General features: G+C 41.2%; 1 protein-coding gene across 5 annotated transcripts in view; it reads left to right on the top strand.

The window, feature by feature from the left end:
* Positions 1 to 16,678, top strand: part of pfkfb1 (6-phosphofructo-2-kinase/fructose-2,6-biphosphatase 1) — a 47,536-nt gene extending 30,858 nt beyond the window's left edge. For 2 of the 5 annotated variants that reach the window (XM_074643381.1, XM_074643380.1), the window contains exons 3-15: positions 7,610 to 7,735; positions 7,909 to 8,005; positions 8,850 to 8,916; positions 9,177 to 9,251; positions 9,533 to 9,589; positions 9,688 to 9,809; positions 9,961 to 10,168; positions 11,659 to 11,805; positions 11,995 to 12,099; positions 13,632 to 13,761; positions 13,850 to 13,912; positions 13,997 to 14,061; positions 15,737 to 16,678. In XM_074643381.1, coding sequence (XP_074499482.1) covers positions 7,610 to 7,735; positions 7,909 to 8,005; positions 8,850 to 8,916; positions 9,177 to 9,251; positions 9,533 to 9,589; positions 9,688 to 9,809; positions 9,961 to 10,168; positions 11,659 to 11,805; positions 11,995 to 12,099; positions 13,632 to 13,761; positions 13,850 to 13,912; positions 13,997 to 14,061; positions 15,737 to 15,796 — 1,322 coding nt within the window. In that variant the 3' untranslated portion in view covers positions 15,797 to 16,678. Of the gene's footprint in view, positions 1 to 2,467; positions 2,631 to 5,510; positions 5,726 to 6,020; positions 6,205 to 7,609; positions 7,736 to 7,908; positions 8,006 to 8,849; positions 8,917 to 9,176; positions 9,252 to 9,532; positions 9,590 to 9,687; positions 9,810 to 9,960; positions 10,169 to 11,658; positions 11,806 to 11,994; positions 12,100 to 13,631; positions 13,762 to 13,849; positions 13,913 to 13,996; positions 14,062 to 15,736 lie in introns of those variants that run through there. The other 3 variants (XM_074643379.1, XM_074643378.1, XM_074643382.1) reach the window with 3 other exon arrangements.
* The last annotated feature ends 647 nt before the right edge of the window (positions 16,679 to 17,325 follow it).

Below are 17,325 nucleotides of genomic sequence, written 5' to 3'. Positions count from 1 at the left end.
TTAGTTTCTATAAATCAAGTAATAAATGTAATGTCCTTATGTGTCTGTAGATGACCTTTGAGTACATTAGCTTGCATGACCAGGTAACTTCACTCTATTCTGCTTTGAACCGCATTATACAGAAGTGTGGATGGTTATTGTTAAAGTCGTGTGAAAAAGTGATTCATTCACCGCCATGTTGGTTAATCAGTTGCTTATTCTCTTTCACATGTGCATAAAAGAGAAAAGCAGAAGTGCTAAAAGAGTCTTAAAGGTGCTAAATGTGAGATTGGAGCTTTTTCTATTGCTTCCGCACAGCTCTCAACATGGCGACGGCCGAGCTAGTGGTGCTAACAGCGCTAACGGTGAAAACAACGGCAACAGTGCTGACAGAACTAACAGTGTTTACCTGGGGGGGACCCCAGGGTGGACGCTACGCTTCCATCACGGCGCCGTCGGTCGGGGCGGTGTTATCAGCTGTAACCGCTGTATGAGAGCGATACAGAGCGGCGGCCGTGAGCGAGCCAGTGGGGCAAGCTCACATGCAGTAACCTGCACTAAAAGGCTCGCACGGCCGGCCCGGCCATGTCAACAAAGCACGGAGAAACTGAGATTACAACGCACATAGAGGCTCTCGATATCGTGTAGAGAACCTTTAAGTCCATGGCTAAAATAACTTTTAAAGGGGAACTCCACTGATCCACATCAAAGACTGTTTATAGGTGTTGTGGAGTATTACTGCATATGTGAAGAAAGTTCTAGAAAAGCCTTTTGTGGCTTCAGAGGGAGCTGTGCAAAGTCTAATAAATTACCTCAAGTGACTGACTAATCTAAACATGTTTTTTAGTGTGTCCACTTAGGAAAAGTGAGGAACTGAAGTCTATTCAAACCGGACAGTTTGATGCACACTCTTCTCCCACAGGGCAATGCACTAAAGAAATGGGGGAGTTGTTCACAGCTGGACAAAAAATAAATGAAATTGTGGGTGGTGGTGAGTCAGCTTCTTAAAGAGGAGAATAATCTTGTAAATCTTAGGACAAACATTTTGATGTCTGTTTTAAAAATTAAACCATATTTGGTATGCATGCTGTCTGGTTTGAGTTCACTTTATTTTGTCACAATATTACAAAGTCGTCATTTGATCGACATCCAATGTCATATTATAGTATTAGCAGTATTAAATAGTAAAGTAAAGATTTGTCTTGTATACTAACTGCTTGAACAGTGTACTGTGACAAATAGTATGAAATGTAAATCATTTGTATGTAGTCACACAGTCAGTATATTTATATTAAAGCAACTAAGATGGTTCTGTATTTTGCTATAAAGAATAAATACAGCAGTGCATCACTTCAAAGTTATATCTGAACCTTTGGGATCAAAACTCAAAGTGAAGTTTCAAACTTTGAAGTGATGCACTGCCGTATTTATTCTTTATAGTAACACCCTCCCCATTTGTTGAAGAGTGCTTCAGTGACACCGCACAGCTGACAACAATAGCCTCACTGCTGGTCATTAAAGCTGCAGTTGGTAAATTTGAGCAAATATGATAAAAATTGTTATTTTTATAAAACGGTCACTACAGTGTGTCCTGACAGTAGTGCATGAGAAACACAACCAATCAGAGCTGGGGAGTCTCTATAGCAGGTGTCAATCACTGCTCCTGATAAAACTGTCAAACTAGGCAGCGCTGATCAAATATGAATCAATATTCTGTTACCGTAATGCCTATTTCTTACGTAAAATGTTTTCAGAAACATCTTGTAGTGTACTGTTTATCTGTAAAAGGAGAAAGTTTGTGAGCCATGTTGAGATCTTCTGAGGAAATACCAAGCACCGCCCACCAGCCGGAGAAAACATTCTCAATTTACTGCCAAACAGTACACTACAAGATGTTTCTGAAAACAAGAAATAAACATTGCGGTAACAGAATCTTTATTCATATCTGATCAGCGCGGCCTAGTTTAGTTTGATTGTTTGATCGGAGTTTGCGAGTTTCCTGAGCAGTGGTTGACAGCTGCTTAGAGACTGCTCGGCTTGAGTTGTTGTTTTGGTTCGGGCACGGTGAAAACTTACAAATACCATTAGGAGTACTAGAAGAAAGCAGGGTAGCATGTTTTTTTCAGATTGTCTGTGTCTTGCACTACTCAGGACATAGTAATAGTTTTATAAAAATAACTTTTATCATATTTGCTCCCGACTGCAGCTTTAAACCAGACATGCACGATGAGTGATTGTGGTCTGTAAGCGTAAATGCTTTCTCCCCATGCAACGACAATCACCCTCTTATTGACCTTTGCACATGTTACGACGCACCCTCTTAGTGCAGCTTCTCCCCCGCCATGTGTGTACGTTGTGAACTCTGGCCCGGGCAAACATTAAAGGACAAGCCCAGTCTGCTGCTATCATATGTCACATGTGGCGTGAAAAGAGAGGGCTCGGAGGGGTGGGGGTGGGTTGAGAATACTCTGGCAGAGGGGTTTAGTTTCTTTAAAAAGAGCATCAGTTCCGTCGCCACAGGCTTCATAATCCGGTGTGTCGATTGTGCCGACGGTCGGTCAGTTGCTCTGCTGGTTGCTTCATTGGAGTGTAGCGCAGAATGGAGCTTCCCCAGCTGGAACATGTGCGGCTCCGCAATTGTGACAGCGCAGGTGAGCTCACAGATGAACTGCCTCTACAGAGAGCATACCAAAACAATACACTAGAAGACAGCAAGGTCTCTACTAATACGTTTGTGACATATGCAGGCCATGTTCATACTGAGTGAGTGCAACACGGATATATGAGAGTAAAAATAGACGTGTGTTGTATAATGCTAAGCTTTCTGCAGCAATGAAGTAACTTCCTTGTTGAGTGAAGCAGCTGCACAAGGAGCAGGTGCTTATAAATAGTAAGAGACTTAGAGCCGGCTATTTGATGGACTTCATTGTTGCTTTTCTACATTCCTCTCACTTGCTTTGTTTATAGGAAATAAATGCTTTGCACACTGACATGCAGGAGCCATACTGATGTGGAGTTACTTTATGAGACCGTAAAAGAGCCAGGTACTCTAACCCGGTCCTGCAACTCGCCTCAAACAAAAACACATATAAGGATATGATTCTGCAAGCTGATCACCAGAGAAATATGTCACCTCTGAGGGGGCTGCGTGCTTTGAAATATTTGGTGGAATAAGCTCATGTATTGTTTAATTTTCCTTGAAAAGCTCCAATCCCCCCGGGGCTGTTGTTTGGGAGGACATGCTAAACTCCTGACAGGGCAAACGCCCAACAGAATAACATGTACAGTACCTTCTCTTAATGGTCGAGCTCATGCCAAAACAGGAAACACTGGCCATTAGTGGCTATCGCTGCCCTGCTAATCACTGCACAAGAGCAACTGCCTGTTAGACTTTGAACACCGGCCAGAACCGGGTTCATGATGTTCCCTGATTCAAGTTAATGGAATGAATGACATTAAGGTTTGACATTATGCTTTAAAGTGACCCTTTCCTTTTCGGGGTCAGGCAGGATACGTTTCATATGTTTTACACCGAAAAAAAGATACAGCTGATTTTCAGTATTTATGTGGTTTGGTAGGTTGTTTGTCTGCTTAAAGAGCTCATGTCTCTGGAGACATCTGGTCTCTAAACAGCATCAAATTACATTCAGCAATAATCAAACACATTTGCTTAAGTGCTTTACTTCAGGTCACAGTTTGACATTTTGAGAAATACGCTTAATCACCTTCAGGCGGAGAGTTAGATGAGAATATTAATGTTGTTCTTCCTTCAGCTGTTCCTGTTAGGGGTCACCACAGTGGGTCATCAGTTTACATCTAGTTGGTAACCCAAGCCTCGACCGATCCGGTATGGAGATCAGATTTTTACTAGATGAGAAGATCGATACCACTCACCATCGATCCTCTCATCTAACTCTCCCACCAGAAAGCGAATGAGCAGTAATGTCAAACTATCCATTTAAAGCTTCAGTGGGCAGAAGGTTTTTGGCATCATTGGGCAAAATTCCATGATAACCTTTCAGCATATTGTAATTCAATTCTTCACCTCCTCATGGCTCTGTTTTCAGGCTTTAAAAAATCTAGCCTGTGACGGGAGACTTTGGCCAATCACAGGTCATTACAGAGAGAGAGAGCGTTCCTATTGGCTGTTCATTCAACGGAGGCAGCTGTCAATCACTCGCGAACTACGATCAAATGATCAAACTAGACAGCGCTGATGAAATATAAATTAATATTCTGTAACTGTAATGCCTATTTCTCGCCTCAAAATGTGTTCAGAAACATCTTGCAGTGTACTGTTTAGCTGTAAAAGGAGAACGTTTGCTCCGGCTGGTGGGCGGTGCTTGGTATTTCCTCAACTTATCTCAACATGGCTGCCGGATCACAAAGACTCTTGTGGCTCCAATGAGCTCAACTGTATTCATGTGTGATGACGTTAGTCCCCATAGTAGCCATTTCATTGTAGTGAGTGAAATTTTACCTCACTTTATAGAATGGCCTGTGGTGACCTTTAGGATAATCACAGCCTCATGAAACTTTACAGCCACAAACTAGAGACCTAGAGCATTCAGAGGATGGATGGCTTTACTATGTAGACAATAAGGAGGTTTCTGAGCAGTTTCCACAACAGAAGAGCTCGCTATCTAATCCTAAAAAATGCAATTCTTGCAGAAATCTCCCAAAGGTCAAAAGTTTGTGATACCAAATCACAGCATGGCTTTTTCTATGGTGTTCCTCAGGGTCTTGGTGTCTTAATGTGGTATTTTTCGATATTTTTTTATCAATTCTCGAGTGGAATTAAATGGTTAAATTTAGCACCAAATCTGTGTAACAAATGGTATCATCCCAAAAATTGCTGCAACAACTTATGAGACAACTTCATCCCTATCATAACATTCTAAGCCCTTATTTACTTTCACAATTTATTTTAATTAATTAATTGATGTTTATTTCTGATTCATGACTAGAACAACTTGACACACAGTGCTGAGCTGCATCTCAAATTAATCTTCAGATTCCCAGCTCTCAGATGATGTACACCACTTCTAAGTGACATATACGGTTGACTATTGTGGGTCTCAGAGGGTTAGCAGAGAAGCCCTGTTTCCACACAACATTTCAATATGTCAACAATAACTGTCACTTCTTAGTGTCCCAGATTTAAGGTGACGGTTTAAACTGCCCTCTAGTGGTAAGATAGGAGAAGCCCTACTCTGCACGTCACAGTTTGATAAACAAACAGCTTGTGCAGCACCGACTGTGCTCATCTGAATTCATGAGAGGTTCCCACCTCTGTTATACTTGTCTCACATGACTCTGTTGCTCTTTCTCTAACTGAGAAACCAGCTGTGTCACCACAACAGATGTACAGGACAGTGGATTTGAATGCTTCTCTTCTGTCTGACAATCACTGCAGAGATTTTGGCAGCTCCCCTCAGGCCTGTTTTTTAAATCATGAAAACAGACTGAGAGGAGCATGGCCTCGGGTCCTCCCCCCCTCTCCTGCCTACCAAGTACTCCTTCTCCTTAGCAACAGTCAGCTGACCTGCAGTAGGTAGTGCTCAGTGAAGCACACACATGCAGATCACAGAGCTGTGCGCCTCAGCCGTTCACGCTCAATCCTCCACTTGCCGCTCGGGCCTGATGGCTCTCACCATTAATGCAGAGCAGAAAAAACTCACACAGACTCCTCTGCTCAAGATCTGGGTGCCATGGATGGGCTGCAACCTGAACCGCAGGAGAGGATGTAAGTGCAGCTTGAATAGAAGAAGAAACATGAGCTATTCTGTCTTGCTGCTGTTTTATCTACTTTAACTCATTCTTGTTTCAGATGAAGCTATTAGAGTTTGCTTTAACACTTCCAGCAGTCATAGGTGTGTTTGAAACTGTTGAGTCCTCCAGGACTGAGCTCAGTCCGGTTTGGGGGGGGATGCAGGTAGGCAGGCAGCAGTCTGAGAGACAGAGGGGTCAGTCATGGGATGACAGCCAGGCTGGACCAAGTTGGCTCTCTCTGTTCAGTGTCTGACATGGGCCTTTGAGCATTTTGCTGACGCAGCATACTCCATTCATAAATCGAACAGCCTGGAGGCTCTCACTGCTGTCCCTGCATAGACACACATAGGCCATCCGGGTACAGCTAACTGGCAAGCAACCGTGCAGGCTGCCTTATAAATTTACTGGCACTTTTTGAGACAGACAAACATGCAATAACTGGCTCATGACTGGGTAAGAAACACTTTCAAAATGATGTCGGGTTTGTGTGGAAACTTCTGGGCTGGGAATGCTGATTCATAAATAATTGTGAGTAGTGACACAGCGTGAACCAAAGCCAAAGATTTGAAGAATAATGGTGTTCTATTGGGAACATTGGTTGAGTAAAGCTCAGCTGATTTGTAACCACCTGCAGGGAGGAGGCTGACATTTTAACACACTTGGAGATTAGGAGTGTTTTGTTCTGGTGATTGCCAGCCATATGGCGCAGTACGCTGTGCTGCTCTGGTTCTTTTCTAAAGATGTGACTACCTGAGGAGAAGCATCTGGTTAGTAAATGTTCACGCCTTTAAGGGTGTTTTTGACTGTTTGCAAATGTCTTTATTTTAGTGTCTATTTGAGTTTCCTGTGCCAGGTGCTGACATGCAGATAAGCCGGGTGACTCACTAGACTCGACATATGAGCTGCACCTCTGAGCTCTTATTCTCTCTCTTAATGAAGATTACCTTGGCAGTGACACACATTCAACACATGTCCTGCAGCAGGGACAGGCCTCAAAGAGTTGTGCCTGACTCTCATTTAACCACTTGAACATGAAGCTTAAAGCAGCAGTAGGCAGAATATTTCTGGCATCATCGGGCAAAAAATTCCATAATAACCTTTCAGCATATTGTAATTCAAGTGTTCTGACAGAAAACTAGACTTCTGCACCTCCTCATGGCTCTGTTTTCAGGCTGTCAATCACTCGTGAACTCCGATCAAACGGTCAAACTAGGCAGAGCTGATCAAATATGAATCAATATCCTGTGCCTTCTGGGCCAATGCCTATTTCTCACCTCAACTGTTTCCAGAAACATCTTGTAGTGTACTGTTCACCTGTGAAATGAGAAAGTTTGCTCCGGTTGGTGGGCGGTGCTTGATATTACCTCAGCTTATCTCAACATGGCTGCCGGGTCACAAACTTTCTCATTTTACAGCTAAACAGTTGTACGCTATTAAGATGTTTCTCAAAGAATTTGAGAAATAGGCATTATAATAACAGAATATGGATTCATATTTGATCAGCGCTGCCTAGTTTGACCGTTTATCGCATTTCGTGAGTGACTGACCGCTGCTCAGAGACGGCAGACTCCAGCTCAGCTCTGATTGAAGTCTTGCAGATGCCGTTAGGAGCACCGGAGGACAAAGAGGCACATGATTTTTTCAGATTATCTGTCTCATGCACTACTGTCAGGATATAGTGACCGTTTTATAAAAATAACTTTTTTTAATAATATTTGCTCCAATTCTACCCACTGCTGCTTTAATGCTCTTCTGCTGAATGATGTGTCAAATTGGCAACAATAACCCTTAAATTTCCACGTCCACAGCATTCAGTAACTATTGCTTTTATGTTATTGTGTGTCTGTCTTCATCTCAGCCTCGGTGCCTCAGTTCTGTAACTCTCCCACGATGATTGTGATGGTGGGGCTGCCAGCCAGAGGGAAGACGTACATCTCCAAGAAGCTCACTCGCTACCTGAACTGGATCGGAGTGCCGACAAAAAGTCAGTTTTGAAAGTGAATCCTGATCATATCAGTGTATGGAAGAGACAAGGAATAGACTGTTTAAATTTAAACTACAGTATTAAATCATCACACATTGAACACCGTTAGTTTTTCTTGCCGTAAACAGGGAATCTGTATTTTTGTAACCTCTCTGTTTCCCTAATCCAACCAGTGTTTAATGTGGGCCAGTACCGCAGGGAAGCTGTCAAGATCTATAAGAACTTTGAGTTCTTTAATCCTGATAATGAGGAGGCCATGAGGATCCGCAAGTAAGAACGATGATAAATGTCAAAACAGACAGTTAGATATTAAAGGGACTGTTTGTAGGATTCAGAATTACTTGTTAACAGCGACACCTGTGGCCGTTAAGTCAACGAATGTCAGCGTCTGGCTCGCGCTTGCTTGCTCTAAATAGACATGAACGAGCATCGCTCAAAACAGTGAGGCGACACACGTCAGCTAAAACCACAATATCACTCTATATTTCAGCTGCTTGGCAGTAATGTTAGCTGACCAGACAAAGGTCTCTCCATGAATCACTGCTGATCCTAGTGTTGGCTTCTCCTGCTTCAGCCCCGCTGCTTCAGCCTCCGGGGCTGAAGCAGCGGGGCTGAAGCAGGAAGAGAAACGTTATCGTGTCCGACCGGGTGCAGGTGTCTCCCTCCGGCACCCGGTCAGAGACGATAACGTTTCTCTCTGCGGAGCCCCGTCACTTCACAAGACACGGGAAACCTCTGTTGGTCTGGAGGAGCCACAGCATTTATTTCTGCACAAACGTCCACCGTACATTCACTAGATATTCTCAGAGCTACCAACTCTCCTGCAGTGTGGAATGTGCGCGCATGCACGTGTAGCGGTAGAGCGAGACAGCAAGAAGGCAAGCAGGCAGAGGAGCAGAGACTCCAGCCATATGCGAGCGCGCATATGCGAGAATATGCGAGCGCGCATGGGATCCCGACCCGGTAGATTTATACGTGTAAGAAGTTACAAACAGTCCCTTTAATATTACTAGTTTTATGTAGTCAGTTATGTAATCGTTTTCCTGCCACTTTCACTCATATTTTTTTTCAGTTTTTTACTCCTTTACCTATACGTGTGTAACTTCTCTCTCAGGGCCTGTGCATCAGCCGCCCTCAAAGACGTCGCTCTCTACTTCTCAAAGGAACAGGGACAAGTAGCCGTGAGTAAGAGGACAACTGAAACTGTCCCTCTAATCTCAATAAAACACACAGATTAATTATTTATTAAGTGTGCGTGTGTGTATTTTACTGATCACTTCCTCAGTCAGGTGTCACTGAGATTAAAGGGGCACATATTTTACAATGTTCTCTTATAATTCTGATGCTTGTTAATTAACCATTATTATTAATAATGTAAATATGCTTTATTTGCGAATATTATAAGGATGTATCGATAACGCTTGAGTCCCGTTCCATCCAGGTATTTGATGCTACCAACACCACCAGGGAGAGGAGGGCAATCATCCTTAGTTATGCAAAGGAGAGAGGCTACAAAGTGAGTATATGTGTGGAAGTTGGACATTTTGGCAAATGTGTTTATCCGACTTCTGGTCAAGAGATAGATGGGAAGATTGATATTATTCATTATCATATGGGTTTGTTCAATTTGAAGGCGATTAGCTTAGCTTAGCATAAGCTGTCCAAAGATTAAATGTGTGTCTCCCAAACTGTGAATCTATTGCTTTAAGGGTGAAATTAAAAACACATGGTCACAGGGGTAAAATAAAGGATATACAGTATGTTTCACAGTCATTTAATACATACTTCTGTATGCAGGTGTTCTTTGTGGAATCAATCTGTGATGACCTAGAAATCATTACAGAGAATATTAAGGTCAGTCAAAGATATGTTTTTTTAAAATGTAAATGTTTGCAGAGGCTATAGGGATGTATTGTTTTCAATTAGTTTCCAAAACTGTCTTTCCTCTCCAGCAAGTCAAATTTGGGAGTCCTGATTACGTGAATTGTGACATAGATGAGGCCATGGAAGACTTCAGCCACCGCATCGACTGTTACAGAGCCAACTACATTCCTATAGATGACGAGAAAGACAGGTGCAGTCCCATGATGCTTTTCTTCCTGTGAGATTAAAAAGGAAAGTGGTTGGTGGACTGCATTGTCTCACGAAATGGTCTTTTTTCCCCTTAATTTCAGACAAATTTGTTTTATAGTTGTTTTTTTCCCCCCATTGCTGACTTTGAACAGGAAACTCTCCTACATCAAGATCTTCGACGTGGGCAGTAGATACCTGGTGAACCAGGTCCAGGACCACATTCAAAGCAGGATAGTCTACTACCTCATGAACATCCATGTCACACCGAGATCCATCTACCTGAGCCGCCACGGAGAGAGCGAACTCAACCTGTTAGGTCGCATTGGTGGAGATACAGGCCTCTCCCCTAGAGGACACAAGGTGAGTAGACTACACTCTGCCAGTGTAGGAAGTATTTAGATCCTTTACTTAAGTAAAAAGTACAAATACCACACAGTAAAAATACTCCATTACAAGTAAAAGTCCTGCATTGAAAGTGTTACTTAAGTAAAAGAATCAGGAAATGTGGTTAAAGTATTAAAATAAAGGACTCAATGCAGCAAAATGTCCTCTGTTACTACTATATACCGATCAGCCATAACATTAGGACAGCATGGGCACCCTGACCGGTCTGCGGCTACACAGCCCCATACGCAACAAACTGCCAGGCACTGTGTGTTCTGACACCTTTCTATCGGAACCAGCATTCACTTTTTCAGCAATTTGAGCTACAGTAGCTCTTCTATTGGATCGGACAACACGGGCCAGCCTTCGCTTCCTACGTGCATCAATGAGTCTCGGGTCTGACCCTGTCGCCGGTTCACCGGTTTTCCTTCCATGGACCACTTTTGGTAGGTCCTGACCACTGCAGACCGGGAACATCCCACAAGAGCTGCAGTTTTAGAGATGTTCTGACCCAGTCGTCTAGCCATCACAATTTGGCCCTTGTCAAAGTCGCTCACATCTTTACGCTGGCCCAATTTTTCTGCTTCCAACACAAAGTTCAAAGTTCAAAATGTTCACTTGCTGTCTAATATATCCCACCCACTGCCAGGTACCATTGTAACGAGATAATCGATGTTATTCACTTCACCACTCAGTGGTCTTAATGTTATGGCTGATCGGTGTATATTATAGCATTAGGTTATTATTATTACTCATGCATTAATGTAAAAGCAGAATTGTAGTTGGTTGAGGTGGAGATCATTTTGAATCATTATGGATTATTCAATGGATTGTTTGGTTTGTAAAAAAAATAGTGAGAAATGCTGTCACAATTGGAGCCAGAGACCAAAGCTACACCTTCACAATGTTTGTTTTTTCCAACGAATAGTCCAAACCTCAAAATAAAAAAAAAAATTACATATAAAATTGTAAAAAGGAAAATCAGCAAATCCTCAAATTTGCGAAGCTGGAACCATGAAATATTTTGGCAAGTAAAATTACGATTATCAAAATATTTTTCCAATTAATTTTCTGTCAGTCGATTGATTGATCAATCGTTTCAGCTGTACTTGTATAAATTGTTGAGTAGTTTAATTTATTACAAAGCATAATATTTTATAAGCTCTTCATTTTATGTGCAAAACATCTTAAATTGTAAAGTAACTAAATTTATCAAATAAATGTAGTGAAGTAAAAAGTACAATATTTCCCTCTGAAATGCATTGGACTAGAAGTATAAAGTGTCATGAAAAGAAAAGAGTACTTGAATAAATGTACTTAGTTACATTCCACCACTGCACTATACAGATGGAGTTTATGGAGCTTTATTATTTTATGCAAACTGTAAACATTAATACATTATAAATCAGTAAACGACAAATTCAAAACCGTTTGTAAATTGTATAAATTGCACTCATTGTTTCCAGTATGCCAATGCCTTGGCGACCTTCATCAGAGGTCAGAACATCAAAGACCTGAAGGTGTGGACGAGCCACATGAAGAGAACCATCCAGACTGCAGAGGCTCTGGGAGTCCAGTATGAACAGTGGAAGGCCCTCAATGAGATAGACGCTGTGAGTTACATAATCCTTCAGAGAGATAGATGATGTTTTCAAATGTTGGTTGAATGCATTAGAGATTGTGTAGATCATGGGAGGGGGGGTTATAATACAAAGAGTATTCACACTAAATGATGTACTTTATAGCTGTAAAAGCCAGAGTATCACCTGTTGTTTTTATGGTGATGTTTTGTTCTCACTAAGGGTGTATGTGAGGAGCTAACCTACGAAGAGATTCAGGAGAATTTCCCAGAAGAGTTTGCGCTGAGAGACCAGGACAAGTATCGTTATCGCTACCCAAAGGGCGAGGTAAGTGCTCCCCTGAATATACTGGGACTTTTTAAACCTTTTATTTAACCATTAAAGTATCACTAGGAGTTTTATTAGGATTGCACACATTCACACCTGGAAGCTGCCCGGTTTTACCACAGTCTGTTGGCCAGTGAGCAGCTCCACTGGGGCAGTTTTGTGATTTAAAGGAATAGTTCAACATTTTGGTAAATACACTATTCGCTTTCTTGCTGAGAGTTAGATAGAAGATATTTGTCTGTGAGATATGAAGCTTCAGCCAGGAGACCGTCAGCTTAACTTAGCATAAAGACTGGAAGCAAGGGAGACTGGAAGCAAGGGTAAACAGCTCGCCTGGCTATGTCCAAACTCCAGAGATAATAATAAAACGACAACATTATAGATTTATGAGGGGTTATGTCAGACTATTACTTGGCTGGCAAGCTCACAGTGATGACAACACTCCAGGAAGTCACTGCAATATACATGAATTAAACAAACAAGCAGTGGTAGAAGTAGTTCTCAGGTCTTTTACTTAAGTAAAAGTAGCAATACCACTGTGTAAAAATATGTTTAAAGTCCTGCATTCAAAATTTTACTCAATTAAAAGTATGTAAGTATCAGAATAAAAATATACTTAAAGTACCAAAAGTAAAAGTAGGAATACTTGTACGACTTCTATCAATCAAAAGTCACTAAGACGCTAAAGTAGGCTCTTTACTGTGTGAGGCGTAAAACAAATCCATACTTAGTCCAATTTTGTGTTATTATGATTATTAAATAGAAAGAATCACAAGCAATATCTATACTGGAATAACTAAAGTATGTGACATGATGTGAAGGTCAAAAGAAAATGTCCAAGTCTAACTCACCCTCTTTGATAAAAAAAGAATTAGATAGATAATAGAAATAAAGTGAAAAACCACGCCTGTGTCAACTACCGAAAATGATAATAAACAATATATGTTAAATGCACATTTTGGCTCCTACAGTACTCATAATGCAGAATTGCCCATTTAAAAATAATATGTATTATATTAATGGATTATAATTGTAAATTGAATGTTGCAGCTGTTGCATTATAACTAATGTATATACTTCTGAGAGGCTTAATCTATAATAATACATTGTAATTTGTTTGTTGATTATATTTTGTGTTAATCTGCGTGTTATATCTATGTATAAAGTAGCATAAAATACAAAAACTCAAGTAAAGTAACAGTATTTAAGTACATTACTTGAGTAAATATACTTAGTTACATTCCATCCACACCTACAAGATGTAGTGTGTTCATTACTGAACTTCCAGTCTTTGTGCTAAGCTAAGCTAAGCTTACTGTTATTTGACTTTAGCTTCATATTTAACAGACAAATATGCCTTGCTCAAGGGGATCTTTTCACAGTCAAATGTATCCGGCTGTGAGACATATTCATTATAAGAGAATCTAAATAAAGTCAGGTTGGGCTAGTTGTGCAGTACAAACGTAAAAATGGACTGAGAAAGCAAGATAGAATGAGTCTGGTGGAATAATTGATGATCTCTTCTTGTCCAGTCCTATGAGGACCTTGTCCATCGTCTAGAGCCGGTGATCATGGAGCTGGAGAGGCAGGAGAACGTTCTGGTTGTCTGCCACCAAGCTGTATTTCGCTGCCTGCTGGCTTACTTTGTAGACAAACCTGCAGGTACAGAAATCCAGCCGGACTTGTAAATACCTTCCCACAATAGTATGTGACCACTAACACTCTTAATAATCTTATTCCCTCCTTGAAGATCAGCTGCCTTATCTAAGATGCCCCCTCCACACGGTGCTCAAACTCACACCAATAGCTTACGGTAGGTGGTAAATGCCTGAGTGTGTGACATATCCATGTCTCTGCAAATCTCTCCCTGACTGTCTGACTTTCTCCTCCTTTGTAGGCTGTAAAGTTGAGTCATTTTTCCTCAATGTTGAAGCAGTCAACACACACAGAGAGAAGCCAGTGGTAAGTTTCCACAGGCACACGTTTGTCTTAATAGATACTTCGCTTTGCCAACTATTCTGTGGTACATTACATACGTCTGATGGCAGGCAGTACTGTTTTGTAATTTGTATGTATCGATGACATGAATATGTATAATGTTGAGGAATGAGCAAATATATGGCTGAGCTGAGCTTTTTCCTCCCTTCCCTTTCTCATATTAGAAAAAAAATTAAAAAGATACATTTATAAGCAATAAGGAGCACCCATGCTCCACAGCCTCACTGGTCTGGTATGACCAGTAGCTTAAGGTGGCTAGTGTTAGCTAAAGTGAGCAAACATTAAAGTAGATGCTGTGTAACTGACATCAGTGAGTATGTTTGCTGACTTTTGCCACTTGTGTATTCATGCCACTCTTACACTACATTTTAGCATGTCACAGATTAACATGAAGATGTAATTGCCACCTGTGGCCCCAGTGGTCACTGTATAGACTCCATACTGTAGACTGTATATAAGAAGTGGACGTAGTCAGAGTTTGACATTTTGGCCATTGCCATCTTGTTTTGTTGCAAGCAGAAGTGACATGAGAGAGTGGAGCTAAGTACAACTGAGGGCTGAATAAGACATTTTTAGGCGACCAAAATGTTACATTTAACTTTCAAGAACTGAAAACAAACTGTGAAAGGGTTAAAGTTTGAACAACTCCCAGACCGGACAATGGCGTGGTAGCAACCTGTCAATCACAAGGTAGCCACGCCCTAAAGCATACCCTGCTTTATGGTCTATTTGACTCTAAATGGGACCATAATTTGCTAAATGAACATCATGCTGTATTGAAGAACACTTGAAACTAGCGACTGAGACCATGAACTCATGTTTACAATGTTTACTGAGGTAATAAATCAAGTGAGAAGTAGGGTCCACTGTTAAGTTTAATTCAAGCATCTGCAGATGGACTCGCCGCGAGAACAGTCAACTGGGTGAGCTGCAGCAAGTAAGCCCAGAAGAGAGGAGAAGTCAGTTTTTTATACACACTTGTCAATGCATGCACACACTGACATTTGCAAGGTCAGGGAAAGATAGTGAATTAATCATTATCTCTAAGCTGGTACGGAACAGCATCTTCACAGACAGCAGAGCAACAGGACATCTTATCCTGGACGGTCATGACTTGTCTCCGGACATTGAGTAAGACACTAGCAGTTTGTTATTTGCAAAGGATTAAAACATAAAGTCTCTTCACATTTGTGAGCTTACAGTCCACAGTACAGTATATGAGGTCGTGAGATCTTTACAAGTACATGGTTAGCTGTTAGGAGCTTGCACCTGGGGGTCTGGACATTTCTACCTGCAGATATGGAAATTTCCAACAACACCGTTAAGATTGATCACTTATTTTTGTTTTCTAAAATCTTTCTGGAGCCGTTTCACCACCACCCAGAATTGATTTAATAGTTTTGTCCAGCTATGAGCGGCGTCTCCATTTCTTTTCTGCATTGCATTGTGGGAGAATAGAGCATCAACAGCACTCTACAAAAATGTACCATATTTTGCGTGGTGTCTAGTTTGAGTACACTTCATTTAGTCACTTTTCCGGTGTGAACACACCATATACTAAAACCCTATAGAATGAACATGTAACATGGATTTGAGCTCAAACTGGACTCTCTCAGTATTTGTGTTGCTGTCGTTGCAGAATGTCGACGTCAACAGAAACCCTGAGGAGGCTCTGCTGACTGTTCCTGACCACGTATAAATGCTGTTTTGTGAGAAAAAGGACTACGATCACGTGAAACTGGACGTGCTGCTACTTATTAGCGTCACTAAATATTAGAGATGCACTCCAGTGAAAGGTTGATTGTGTGAAAACAGAAGACTAGGTGGTAGAAATGGGGCTATATGAAAACATCAGTACAGAAGCACACGGACCTGCTGCACTGACTGAACAGGACATGGCTGGTGCAGGAGATCATGACTGTGAAATGTTCCTGTGTCTTATGTGACTAGAGTTTGCTTTTTTGTGAAATTGTTTACAAATGATTTAGAGACAATAAATAATGCACTGTGCTTTGAGGCTGAGGGGGAAACATTTAAAAAGATGTAGTTAGGTTGTCATAGTAACACCTGTAACTGTTGCACAGATAATGTGTTGTTGATAATCTAATTTTATTACACGGCTGTGTTGAATACTCGATTCTGATTGGTCAATCCCGGAGTTCTGCGGCCTGTAATTTCTTTATAACAGACCGTTGCTATGTATAACAGACTGTTGCTATGTATAACAGACCATTGCTATGTATAACAGACTGTTGCTATGTATAACAGACCATTGCTATGGGCACAGTTCTGATGTCGGACTCTGGCGCACCGTTTTTGTGTCAAATTATTGATTTCTTAAGTAAGTAGCCATGTAATAAGCGGGATAATGTACAGCTAGCGGGTCATTGTTGTGACCCCTCTCACAACAATGGCCGGCTCGCTGTACATTATCCCTTACATAAAGGTGGGAATCAGCACCATGGACAGTTCCCAAACAAACAAAACATGTTGTAGATTTGGGAACTTGAATGTTTGTAATGTAGATAAACTTCAGGCAGGTTTGACTGAAATAAAGTAAGCAAAGAGTCACCTCCAACAACATGTTGCTCAGAAAGTAAATCCACTTTACAAGTCCTGTTTGTGGCAGCTTGGCAGCTGTCCTGTGTTGTTAGCAGAGACGCTAAAGTTAAAGGTCCCATATTGTAAAAAGTGGTGTATAAATACTGTGAAAGTATCGAAATCCACAGAGAAATACACACAGCACATATTCAGAAATTTTAACTTTAAATGAGCCGCCAGGATTTCTGTACATTTGTGATGTCACAAATATACAATATATATAGGCTTTGTCCGAAATGGTATACTACAGTATATACTACACACCCTATATGTGTACTATGGTTCAAAATATTTTTGTGTGTATAAACAGTAGTATGTATCTTTTCGGATGCACTGAGCAGTAATTTACATTGTCACTTCCTGAGAGCCTCCTTGCCGGTTGGAGACGTGTAACCATGGTAACCCGTGCCAACCTCATGTGACCAAAACAATGGATTGTCAAAATCAAAGTCTGAACTAATTTAAAATATATATTACGCCTAGCAAAGTGGAATCTTATACTTACAATTAAATCAAAGCTTTATTGATGTTACAGAGCTTTCCGTCAACGTCTGTTATGAACGTTGTCATTGCTAGCTCATTGCATTGTGGGATATTAATGCCGCCATAGTGTCCAGCGTTGCATAC

This window comes from Sebastes fasciatus, chromosome 8, assembly GCF_043250625.1.
Source record: "Sebastes fasciatus isolate fSebFas1 chromosome 8, fSebFas1.pri, whole genome shotgun sequence".
In the NCBI taxonomy this organism is placed as follows: domain Eukaryota; kingdom Metazoa; phylum Chordata; class Actinopteri; order Perciformes; family Sebastidae; genus Sebastes; species Sebastes fasciatus.
Note: the sequence above shows the minus strand (reverse complement) of the source record. Positions and strands in the feature narration are given on the sequence as shown.